Source organism: Pelodiscus sinensis, chromosome 16 (assembly GCF_052426305.1).
Source record: "Pelodiscus sinensis isolate ZL-2025 chromosome 16, ASM5242630v1, whole genome shotgun sequence".
Taxonomy (NCBI): Eukaryota; Metazoa; Chordata; order Testudines; family Trionychidae; genus Pelodiscus; species Pelodiscus sinensis.
Genome location: NC_143067.1, coordinates 295,274 through 307,583, shown reverse-complemented (window position 1 = coordinate 307,583; position 12,310 = coordinate 295,274). Strand labels below are relative to the sequence as shown.

Sequence of the window (12,310 nt, the reverse complement as noted above, 5' to 3'; positions counted from 1 at the left end):
AGGAAAAGATTGTTACCACTACATTGCAAGTGTTTACCTATGGTCGTCTCCATCTTTCACATTAACAAACTCATACATCTTCCCACGTTTTTTTTTTCCTAAACCGCATAATTCGGGCAGGGAGGCTGCTCTCTACACCCTATATGTGTGGCATGCAGTTGCCTTTTATTTGGATAGAACTAGACTTTTCGCATCTCCACAAAACTTTTTGTTTCTATAGCTGACCAATCCAAGGGCTCAGCGGTCTCTTCACAATGTATCTCTAAATGGATATTATGCATCTCTATGTGCTATGCTCTCCACAACAATTGTCTCCCATAAAGGGTCACAGCTCACAACTCAGGTGATGGCCGTCTTTACAGCCTTTCTCCATAACATTCCTCTTGTGGACATTTGTAGAGTGGCTACTCGGTCATCTCAGCTCACGTTCACCCAACACTACGCGTTGTAATATGGACCAAGTCCAGCTACTTCTGTGGACCTCGTTGTCCTTGCTGCTTCACAGTCATGACTCCAAAGCCCAATACTGCCTAATGCAGATACTGTTGTATAGTTATATAGAGCACCCACAGGGACACTACTTGAAGAAGAGGATGAAGTTGCTCACCTTGTTCAGTAATAATGGTTCTTTGAGATGTGTCTCTTTGTGGGTGCTCCACTATCTACCGATTCTCCCCTTTATTTTGGAGTCCAATGATTGATTCCATGGTAGAGAAGGAACAGAAGGGCCATGCCACACATGCAGACAATGGACACAGTGACATGAGGTGACCCCTGTGCACACACAGCGTGGCAAGGTGCTGCTAAGAGAAAAACCTGATTGCTGGCATGAGGATGCAACACCTAGAGTGGAGCACCCACAGGGGGACACATCTTAAAGAACCATCATTACTGCATAAGCTGAGTAACTTAATAATGAATATAAATAAGACGGTCAGCTTCACTTTTTTCAGTTTAATGTATTTTTATTTTTTGTAACTGCCTTCACTTTCCCTCTCGCTAGGTAATTAGTCTTTTTTTTTTTTTAAACCAGTGTGACTGCCTCTCGTTGCTTTTGGGGGCATTTAGTAAAATGTTCTTAAACAGTTACCTCACTGGAGATATTTAAGAGCAGTTAGAAAGACACCTGTTAGGGATCATCTAGACCAGGGCTGCTCAACACATGGGCCACATGTGGTCCGCGGCCTGTTTGTTTGCATCCTGCAGTACGGTTTGGGTTTACATGGGGTTCAGCCCAGGGCCCACAGGAGGGATCCTTTGAACATGGCCTTCACTGGGAACATGCTCCATAACGGCAAGGCATCTCCCAGGTGGGATGAGCATTGAAAGACGCAAGTGGAATGGCTGGCTGGAACAGAGGTGTACAGGGTGTTGGTGTGTGTTGCCATCAGGGTGGAGGCGCTGGGAGAGCCGGGGCATTGTGGGAAGTGTTGGCTGCTTAGCCTTGTGGCAGAGTCTGAGAGATGCTGACTGGCTTAAATTGGCCACGTTTGGGTTTGGCGCCGCAGCTTGAGGCTTAATCTTTGTATTCATGTCCATCAGTGTGAAAGAAGCTGCTATTTGCGTATACAGGCAGTCCCCGGGTTACATGGATCCGACTTACATCGGATCCCTACTTACAAACGGGGTGAGGCAACCCCGCACTAGCTGCTTTTCCCCCTAGCAGACTAGGGAGACGCGAAGCTAGCGCCCCACCCAGCAGACCAGGGAGACACGGAGCAGCTTTTCTCAGCAGACACCTCAGCTTGAGAATAAAGGACTGATGGAAGTGAGGTGTGGGAGAATAAAACTGAGCTCTGGAGAAATGTTTGGCTAGAGTTTCCCCTACAATATGTACCAGTTCCGACTTACATACAAATTCAACTTAAGAACAAACCTACAGTCCCTATCTTGTACGTAACCTGGGGACTGCCTGTATATTTTCATGTATATGCAACCACACTTAATTTGTGGCCCTCAGCATGTGCTGAGAGTATTGTTGTGTCCCCTGGAGCTTCCAAAATTGAGTAGCCCTGATCTAGACAGTGCTTGGTCCTGCCGTGAGGGCAGGGAACTGGACTCGATGACCTCATGAGGTCCCTTCCAATTCTATGATTCTGTGAATTCTTAGTTACTGTGTAATAAGAGTTTTTGTTTAAATTCTCACCCAACAGATTTGGCTCATAATTGTTTTCGGCTTTGAAAAACTGGGTCTTTTTATAGCACCAAATATTACTGGTTTAGACTTCAGTTTTTTGTCACAAAATAAACGTGATCAAGTCATGAACACCTGTTTTTAAGCTACCACCAATTTTTAATTCTTTTGTCAGTTCTTTAGCTGTCAGGATGATGTGTCATATAGAATTCCCCCATGTTGGATGCAACACACTGAGTTAAGAAATTGTAATTTCTAATATTTAGTATGTCGAAACGTTGTAAATACTGCTAGCATGAGACACGTTGTTCTATGCTAAAAGAGTATGTTATTGGAAAGTCAAGCACTGGAAAGTTAGGAAATGCTGTTGTTGCCCGAATATCTGGTATTTTCTAACTTGTAAATGTTTGATTATGCAATCTTAACGTTTATAGTATAAGGTTTTTGATTTATTATTTTTACAGTGCCTAAAAGAGTGGTGGTCTGAATAACTCAATTCTGTTTATTCGTTTCAGTTAGAAATCTGCCATTTATTTAAAACTACAAAAACAAAATGGTTCCAGGCCAAAGGCAGTGGTAGAGCTGGCACTCAGCATGGTGCCTGTGGGTGAGGCATCAGGAACAGCCTCCATGGCTCTCTTTCGGCCTAGAAGCTGGACATATCGACCACTTCCCAGGATCTGGGCCAGGGAGCTTGTTGCCCCTCTGCATCACCAGTTGAGGTTTAAGTGGTCCTGTCAGTGGTGCTCCCTGGACCTGCTAGGATCCGGTTTTGACCTGTTCTGGTTGAAAACTAGACCCTTGGCAACTTTACTAATGCCAGGTGCCTCAGAGGGAATGAACAGAAGAGGCAGTCATCAAGTGATCCATCCCCTGTCACCCATTTCCAGCTTCTAGCAAATAAAGGCTAAGGACATCAAATGGCCAATTTGCAACATGACAAAAGGATAAGTGGGACTTCAAAGTTTTATATTGAAAGCAATGGTATTCAGTATATTAAGGAAGGGTCTGTCAGCTATGGCTCCCAGAGCTGATCTTAGGGGTGGGCGAGCTGGGCGATCGCCCGGGGCCACCATTTTCAAGGGGCCACCAACTGAGCCGGTCTTAGGGGCGTGCTGTGACCGCATTTTGGCCTGATCTCCCAAATCCTCCCCCCAGGTTTTCCTGGTTACTCCCCAACCTTTCCGCCCCCCCCCCCCCCGACAAATTTTCCCTGGCGTTTTTGTTTTGTTTTGTTTGACACATTTTTGTCTGTTTTTTTTTTTTTTAAACCATCTGGCAACTCTGTGGGTGAGCCGGGTGGTCGCCTGGGGCTGCCAATTGGTTAGGACCGGCCCTGGTGGCTCCATTATTAAGGTTCAGATTTGCAAGGATTCTTTCTCTCATGTATGAGCATGTACTTTATTTTTCTTCCAAATTACAGCACTTGTGGAGCATAGGATGAATTTGTAAATCAATTAATTAGTTGGAAATAAATTAAGATAGTTAGGGAACATTTAAACTTCAGCACATAACCTCCTTATAGATAATTCCATGTAGAATTCCCTCATTTCATCATCCATTATTCTCAGTGACATTGAGATGACAAATTACCATTAGCAAAGATGACCACTGCCTCCATCTGTCTGCTTTTTGCAGTGCTTCTCTCTACCTCCTGACAACCCAGGAGGGCTATCCTCTTCCCTGGCATCTTGACTTTACTCCTATTGGAAACAATGGGAGATAATGATAATTTTGAAAAGGGCAACACTTTGGTGAGTTTCTATGCAGGAGAAATATTTATTATTTAGTCTTTGATAAATACATAGTTTTTTTTATTATGAATAATAGCAAAAAGTGATCATCGGTCCTAAAAGTCTTTTAGTGGTGGGGGGGCTGTGGTTGTTTCTTTGTTCCAGTGTATGGAAAAGCAGTCAGGATTCACAGGAATATTTGTCCCAAAAAGTTTAAAAGAACTCCAAATCATCAGAAATATCACATGGTAGCAGTTTCTATGGATTCCTTGTTCAATGATTACTTATAAAACTTGTAATGAAAATGAAAATTCTCAAACTACTTTAAAGAAGGACTTAATGTTTAGAGTACCTATCAATAATTTAGAGTAAGAGTTGCAACATTGCTGCTATACTGTATATCTCTCTAAGAATGACAAATCCAGGAAACTCAGGCTTAAAACTAAAATTAGAAGAAAATCCAAACGTCATAATCTCTGGCAAAAAAAAAAAAAAAAAACTCAGTGTTTTGATTTCGTTTTGGACTACAAACATGAAAATGCTGTAATTGTTTGGTTATTTCATTGTATTACTACATAACAGAGTTAATGTTATTTGGGTGCTTGTAACAAACAATTTCCTGTGATTATTTTGAGTTTTATGGATAATTATAATATCCATTCAATGTATTCTAACCTAAATTACTGATACCTACCCTCATCCTTAAGATAAAATTAACATCTTTAGGTGATAAGTCATTTGATCAGGAAGAAATCCCAGGCTTGGGGTTGTATCCTGGTGTTTGTGGGTTTTGGTTTCTAATGAAATAGCTGTCCTTTTACAGGTGAAGTGGATGATGTATTGGATAGTGTTTGCCTTCTTCACCACAGCAGAAACATTGACAGATATTGTTCTATCTTGGTGAGTATCCTGGTTGTTCATGCCATATGGGGAAGGGAAGGAAAGCACTCAGACACTCTTTTAGGATGAATTGCTGTGGGATAGCAAAATACCCTCTGCTCCACCCAAAGACTTTTCTTGTAGTCACTGTGGCTGTTAGCTCTGACTTTTATATACTTTGCCTTATGCAGCCATAAATTCCTGGTGGGCTTCAGAGTCCAAGCTCCAGCCTGCGCCATAACTACAAACACTGTCTACACAGCTGCAAACCCAAGTCTATGTAGACATACCGAGAGTGGCTCCAAGGATGCTCAACCTGGAGGTTCATGAAGGACCCTGTTCCATTGCTGGCCTTGCCACGTTGATTCTGTTCAATTTTTGAATCTTCTGTTTTGCTAATCCTATGTATGCTCCACTTTGGACTCTCTATCTGTATCTGTCTCTGACCTGTGCTTGACTCTAGCTCCTCCTTCTCTCTCAGGTTTCCATTTTATTTTGAGTTGAAAATTGCATTTGTGATCTGGCTGCTCTCTCCTTACACCAAGGGCTCCAGTGTCCTCTACAGAAAGTTTGTGCACCCAACACTCTCCAATAAAGAAAAGGTATTTTTCCATTGCTATGACTGTTGACAGGTCCTGTAAATTAAGTGTCTTTTGCCCCATTTAGACCATCATAAAAATCCTGATGCATCAGCTTATATTTCTGCTGTTTATAGAAGATGTAGGATGTGTTACTTCTCTAAAGCTAGGTGGCTAAACTGCATCCTGTGGAATATTGCAATGTGATCTGTAGTAGATTACAGAATCTTTAGTATGGATGTGTGACTTGCAAATGTGATGGGTTCCAGGATGGATTGCTCCAGCAGTTAACACTGTTTGAATCAAGATAGAAGTCTTGCATTCTAGAACCTGTAACCGCTGCAGGTTGCAACTTCAAATTATTGATAGGCACAGCTTATCCTCTGCTCCATTTTATGTAATCAGGTATAGTTTGCTACTTTTGTCAAGTTACAAACGCAATCATCCATAGCAAAGGGATAACAGGGATGTGGATGACAGTGAAGTAATGCCTATTAGCTGGAGCCATTAGTTTTGGAGAAAGGTGCCTGATGAGTTTTTGTGTTTTTAATGGGGAGGATTTTGCTTGTAGTCCATGCTTGTAATCAGGAATCTACATATTGGCTTTCCCAACTTCTTTCCTAGGAGATTGATGAGTATATTACCCAGGCCTGTGACAAGAGCTATGAAACCATGATGAGAGTCGGCAAGAAAGGTTTAAACTTAGCGGCCAATGCAGCAGTTACTGCAGCTGCAAAGGTAACACACTAGAACACTTCTTTAGACACTGAGACACCAGTCTGCCCTCAGCAGGATAACTTCCATAGGAACCTAGGATTGAAAGGGACCTCTTTGGTCATCAAGTGCAGTGTAGGAAACAATGTCATAAAATCCTATTCATAAACTTACCAAATACTGTTTCAAAACTATTTTGGTTCCTGTTGCTCTGTCCCTCTAGCTGATTCCTGGTTGGCTCGGAGGGAAAATTGCAGGTACTGCTGACTTCATTCTCCTGCCTTCCTCCAGTTTGTATATTTTTCATGCAACACTTCAGCTTTTGGAGGGGCTAAGAGAAGATTATTCCAGGACAGTCTTCCTTTTGATTGGCTTTTTGTGCATGCATATCTCTTCCTTTTGAGTCTTTTTGTGAAGAATGGGACATTTTCTCTCTCCTTCCATTTGGTCTCTGTGAAGAATTCCAGATAACAGAAGCCATGTATGAGGTATCGATGGTGTCTTTAGAGGTCGTTTTGGAACACATTGATAAATTGAACAATAAGAAGTCATCAGGACCAAATGATATACATCCAAGAGTTCTGAAGGAGCTCAAATGTGAAATTGTAGATCTAGCAGCTGAGGTCTGTCATCATTTAGGTACAGAAGCTGATTTAATGACTGGGAGATAGCAAAAGTGATGCTAATTTTTAAAAAGGGCTCCAGAGGAGGTCCTGGCAATTATAGGCTGATAAGTCTGACTTCAGTATTGGGAAAACAGGTTGAAAGTATAGTAAAAAAAAAAATATTGGCAAGCATATAGGTTAGGGATGTTGAAATGCATTTAAGTAAACGTGTAATCCTTGACAATTTCAATGGTTTAATGGTTAAATGCGAGGGGTTGGGGAGGGAGGGAGACAGGTTGCCTCTGATACAAAGGCAGCAGCACGGGGGTAAGGTAAGGAGGAGGTGCACATGAGGAGCCAGCTTTTAAGCTGACTTTGTGTGCATACCAGGAATCTGCATGTAAACATGAAGGTTAACCAATGAGCCCACCTTTAACGCTTTCCCACCCTTAATACAGATGAAAATAATTTGTTAAGGAAGAATAAACATGGAAGGAGTACTGCAGAAAAAGATGTAGGGGTCATGGTAGACCACAAGCTAAATATGAGTCAGTGTGATGCTGCTACAAAAAAAGAAAATAAAAGAAACTTCATTCTGGGATGTATTAACAAGAGTATTGTAAGCTAGACACAATAAGCAATTTTTCTGCTTTACTCCGCTCTGATTAGGCCTCAACTGGGTTATTGTGTCTAGTTCTAGGCATCACGTTTCAGGAAAGATATAGTGAAATTGGAGAAGGTTCAGAGAAAAGCAACAAAAATGATTAAAGGTCTAGAAACATGATGTCTAAGGGAAGATTGAAAGAATTGGGTTTGTTTAGTTTGGAAAAGAAAAGACTGAGAGGGGACATAGTCATAGAATCATAGAAGACTAGAACTGGAATGGACCTCGAGAATTTATCGAGTCCAGTCCCCTGTCCTCATAGCAGGACCAAGCACTGTCCAGACCATCCGTGATAGATGTCTATCTAACCTGCTGTTAAATATCTCCAGAGATGGAGATGCCACATCCGCCCTAGGCAATTTATTCCAGTGTTTAACCACCCTGACAGTTAGGAAGTTTTTCCTAATGTCCAGCCTAAACTTCCCTTGCTGCAGTTTAAGCCCATTGCTTCTTGTCCTATCCTCAGAGGCCAAGGAGAACAATTTTTCTTCCTCCTCCTTGTAACACTCTGGGTGTATCTACACTAGCCCCTTAGATCGATCTAGGGAGGCTAATGAGGGCGACCGAAATTGCAAACTAAGCGCGGTATTTAAATATCCCACGCCTGATTTGCATGTTCCCAGCCATTCGCCATTTTAGAAATTGACTAGCCTGAAGTAACTGCCCTCGTCTACACGTGGCACTGAAAGGGGATTCCAAAATAAAGCCCTAACTCGAATTAGCTGGTAAACCTCATTGCAGGAGGAATACCAGCTAATTCAAGTTAGGGCTTCATTTCAGAATCCCGTTTCACTGCCATGCGTAGAAGCGGGCAGTTACTTCAGGCTAGTCAATTTCTAAAATGGCAACCAGCCGGGAACATGCAAATCAAGCACGGGATATTTAAATCCCGCGCTTCATTTGCAATTTCGGTTGCCCTCATTAGGCTCCCTAGATCGATCTAGGGGGCTAGTGTAGACATACCCTCTTTTAGGTACTTGAAAACCCCTATAATGTCCCCCCTCGGTCTTTTCTAAACTAAACAAGCCCATTTCTTTCCATCTTCCCTCATAGCTCATGTTCTCTAGACCTTTAATAATTCTTGTTGCTCTTCTCTGGGCCTTCTTCAATTTCTCTACATCTTTCTTGAAAAGTGGTGCCCAGAACTGGACACAATACTCGAATTGAGGCCTAATCAGCGCTGAGTAGTGGAAGAATGACTTTTCCTGTTTTGCTCACAACACTTCTGTTAATGCATCCCAGAATCATGTTTGCTTTTTTTGCAACAGCGTCACATTGTTGACTCACATTTAGCTTGTGGTCCACTATGACCCGTAGATCCCTTTCAACAGTACTCCTTCCTAGACAGTCACTTCCCATTCTGTGTGTGTGAAATTGATTGTTCCTTCCTAAGTGGAGTACTTTGCATTTGTCCTTATTAAACTTCATCCTATTTACCTCAGACCATTTCTTCAGTTTGTCCAGATCGTTTTGACTCATGACCCTATCCTCCAAAGCAGTTGCAGCTTGGTATCATCTGCAAACGTAATAAGCGTACTTCCTATGCCAATATCTAAATCATTAATGAAGATATTGAATTGAACCAGTCCCAAAACAGACCCCTGGTGAACCCCACTTGTTATGCCCTTCCAGCATATTATGAGCTGTTAATAACTACTCTCTGAGAATGGTTTTCCAGCCAGTTAAGTACCCAACTTATAATCGTGGCTTTCAAGTACCTAAGAGGGTGTTACGAGGAGAAGGGAGAAAAATTGTTCTCCTTGACCTTTCATGATAGGACAAGAAGCAATGATCTTAAATTGCAGCAAGGGAGGTTTAGGTTGAACATTAGGAAAAACTTCCTAACTGTCAGGGTGGTTAAATACTGGAATAAATTGCCTACAGTGGTTATGGAATCTCCATCACTGGAGATATTTAAGAGCAGGTTAGATAGGCATATATCAGGGATTATCTACAACAGGGATGGGCATTAATTTTAGTGGGGGCACTTCATTAATTTTGGTATGTGGTCACAGGCTGAACCCACCCCCAGAAGGAGCAGAGTTTGTGAGTAGCACTGCAGGGCCTGGGGCAGAAGGGGTGGGGCTGAGGACTAGCCTCCCCCTCAGAGTTGTCAAAGGCTGGAAGCTTTGAAGTAAAAACACAGCAGAGGGCTAGTGGCTTCTGGCGCTACCATTACTGCTTTTTCTGGCAGCGCCCGAGGGTTGCTGTGACTATTTAAAAGACTTGCGGCTCCAGCTCCTGCCAAGTTAGCAGTGCAGCTGGCAGCCATGAGCCATTTAAATAGGATCCTGCTGCCTGAGCCACTGCCTGGAAATTCAGTGGCATGGACAGCAGGATATAAATAGAAAGTGGCTGGATGCAGTTGGCGGGCTGGATCAAAGTGTTTGTCAGGCCAGATCTGGCCCCCAGGCCACATCTTGCCCAGCCATGATCTAGAATGATGGTGCTTGGTTCTATCATGAGGGCAGGAGACTGTACTTGATGACCTCTTGAGGTCCCTTCCAGTTCGTATTCTGTGGTTTTTTGTAAAGGGAAATAATGTATTACCAGTCTACTAGAATTCTTTGAGGAGATCAGCAAGCATGTGGACAAGGTCCCTCTCTAAAGGCTCTTAAGGAATTAAACTACCATGGCATAAGGGGGAAGGCCCTCTCGTACATAGACTGGTAACTGACTAACAGGAAACAAAGGATAGGAGTAAATGGTTAGCTTTCAGAAAAGGCAGAGGTAAAAAGTGGTGTCCCCCAAGGGGTCTGTTCTGGCACCAGTCCTTTTCAAATTGATAAATGATTTGGGGAAAGGATTTAACAGTGAGGTGGCAATATTATCAGAGGATACAAAACTGTTCAAGATAGTTAAGCTGCAGGTAGACTGTGAAGAGTTATAAAAGGATCTCTCAAAACTCCGTGACTGGGCAACAAAATGGCAGATGAAATTCGGTGTCAATAAATGCAAACAAATGCACATTGGAAAACAATCTCATCTATACATATCAAATAATAAGGTCTAGATTAGCTGTTCCCATTCAATAAAGAGATCTTGGAGTCGTGGATAGTTCTGAAAACATCCTCTCAATATGCAATGGCAGTCAAAAAAGCAAGTAATGTTAGGAATCATTAAGAAAGGATTAGAAAATAAATTGCTTCTATATAAATCTATGGTCTGTCCATATATTGAATACAGTGTGCAGATGTGGTTACCCCATTTCAAAAAAGTTTGCAATTGGAAAAGGTTCAGAAAGGGGCAACAAAAATGATTAGAAGTATGGAATGGATTCTGTATGAGGAGAAATTAATAAGAATGGGATTTTCAGCTTGGAAAAGAGACAACTAAGGGAGAATATGATTGAGGTCTATACAATCATGACTGGTGTAGAGAAAGTAGATAATGAAGTGCTATTTACTCCTCATAGCACAAGAACTAGTGGTCACTAAGTGAAATTGACAGGCAGCAAACTTAAAAACAAAAGAAAGTGTTTCTTTAAGTCAACCTGTGGAACTCTTTGCCAGAGGATGTTGTAAAGGTCAAGATTATAATAATATAAAAAAAACTAAATAAATTAATGGAGAATAGGGTCCATCAATGGCTAATAGCCAGGACGGGCAGAGATGGTGTCCCTAGCTTCTGTCTGGGCTGGGAATGGATGACATGGATGAATCACTTGATGGTTACCTGTTCTATTCATTCCCTGTTGGGTTCCTGGCACTGGCAGAATGCTGGGCTAATGTTCTAATGTTCTTAATTGTTGTGTCCTGTTAGGGTCAGGGAGTTTTGTCTGAGAAGCTGCGGAGTTTCAGCATGCAGGATTTGACTCTGATCCGGGATGAAGATACCATGCATCTACAGAGCCCCAAGGCACAGCTGCGCACCTCCACTAGTGGCCTCCTTGAAACCATTGAGGATTCAGGTACATGAGGTGCTGGATAAATAGTGGGAAAAGGAGAGTCTAGAGGCTTTAAGATGGTGGTTTTAAGTGCTGTCAAAGCTTTTGATTTTGATTTGAATGTTGCATGGAACTCAGGAGTATGAGTTGCCTGTTACTTGGGGAAAGTGATTTTTGGAGAGAGTACCCTTCCAAATGAATCTGCTGTAATTTCACTATGACATGCTGTCATCTGCTGGTTTTTTGTTTGTTTGTTTTGTTTTGTTTTGTTTTTTAAATGTATGGTCTATTTAAAATTGGATTTGAAAATATGACCACCTCTATTAAGTCTAAACTTACAGTAAACTATTCAAGTAATTTAAATTAATAGAAAAAATGTTTACACAATACATGTCTGCTGCCAAAGTTTTAAAAAATGTCAGATCACTGAACTGGTGGAAGTTGCTAGCTATGCACTTGGAACCAGAGTTTTCTGAAGGACTAAACTAACTTTTTTTAGTAGTAATGTAGTCTGCTGACACAAAGAGTATTTCCTTTATTTCACTTCAAGGTTTTTTTTTTAAAAAAAAAACAAAAATTGCAAAACTGGGAATCATGTTTTTTCCTCTTTCAATTTAAGAATAAAAATTGGGTATGAACTCTGCTAATTCTAAAACATTAAAGAACATGGTGAACAGAAACAATAGCTCAATTCACAAATTATAGATAATACTTCTTTTCTTAATCAGTTTCAAATGTAAAACATTTAAAGTGTTTTCTTGTGTATCTAGAACATTTAAGGTAGCTTTCTAAAATGCAATTTGTATCAAGTTGTATTTAAAGTGGGAAAAAAAACAGCAAATACAAAATTAATCCTCTAGTAAATAAGCCCACCATTCATTATTTTCTAACATAGAAAAACATAAGAATTAAAAATCTGAAAAATGTATTTTAAATGGTACCTGCTTAAAATAAACATGTATAGGTATAGAATATCCTCCTAGGTAGTAAAAAGTAGCAAATTTAGTATATAGTTGTGTGTTAATGGTTACTAGTCAATGAGCATCAACCTCTCTTTAAGAAAATAAAAAGTACAAATGCAAAATGAGTAAAATTGATTTTCTGCTTGCTGATTTAA

General features: G+C 41.1%; 1 protein-coding gene across 8 annotated transcripts in view; it reads left to right on the top strand.

Moving 5' to 3' along the window:
- The window catches only part of REEP2 (receptor accessory protein 2), a 106,929-nt gene that overhangs the window by 10,347 nt on the left and 84,272 nt on the right, over window positions 1-12,310 (top strand). For all 8 annotated transcript variants that reach the window (XR_012900116.2, XR_331957.3, XR_331954.3 and 5 more), the window contains exons 3-6: window positions 4,691-4,767; window positions 5,228-5,348; window positions 5,949-6,062; window positions 11,070-11,217. Coding sequence is in view for 2 of the 8 variants with exons in the window: in XM_006121642.3 (XP_006121704.1) it covers window positions 4,691-4,767; window positions 5,228-5,348; window positions 5,949-6,062; window positions 11,070-11,217 (460 nt within the window). In the remaining 6 variants the exon portion in view is untranslated. The remainder of the gene's footprint in view (window positions 1-4,690; window positions 4,768-5,227; window positions 5,349-5,948; window positions 6,063-11,069; window positions 11,218-12,310) is intronic.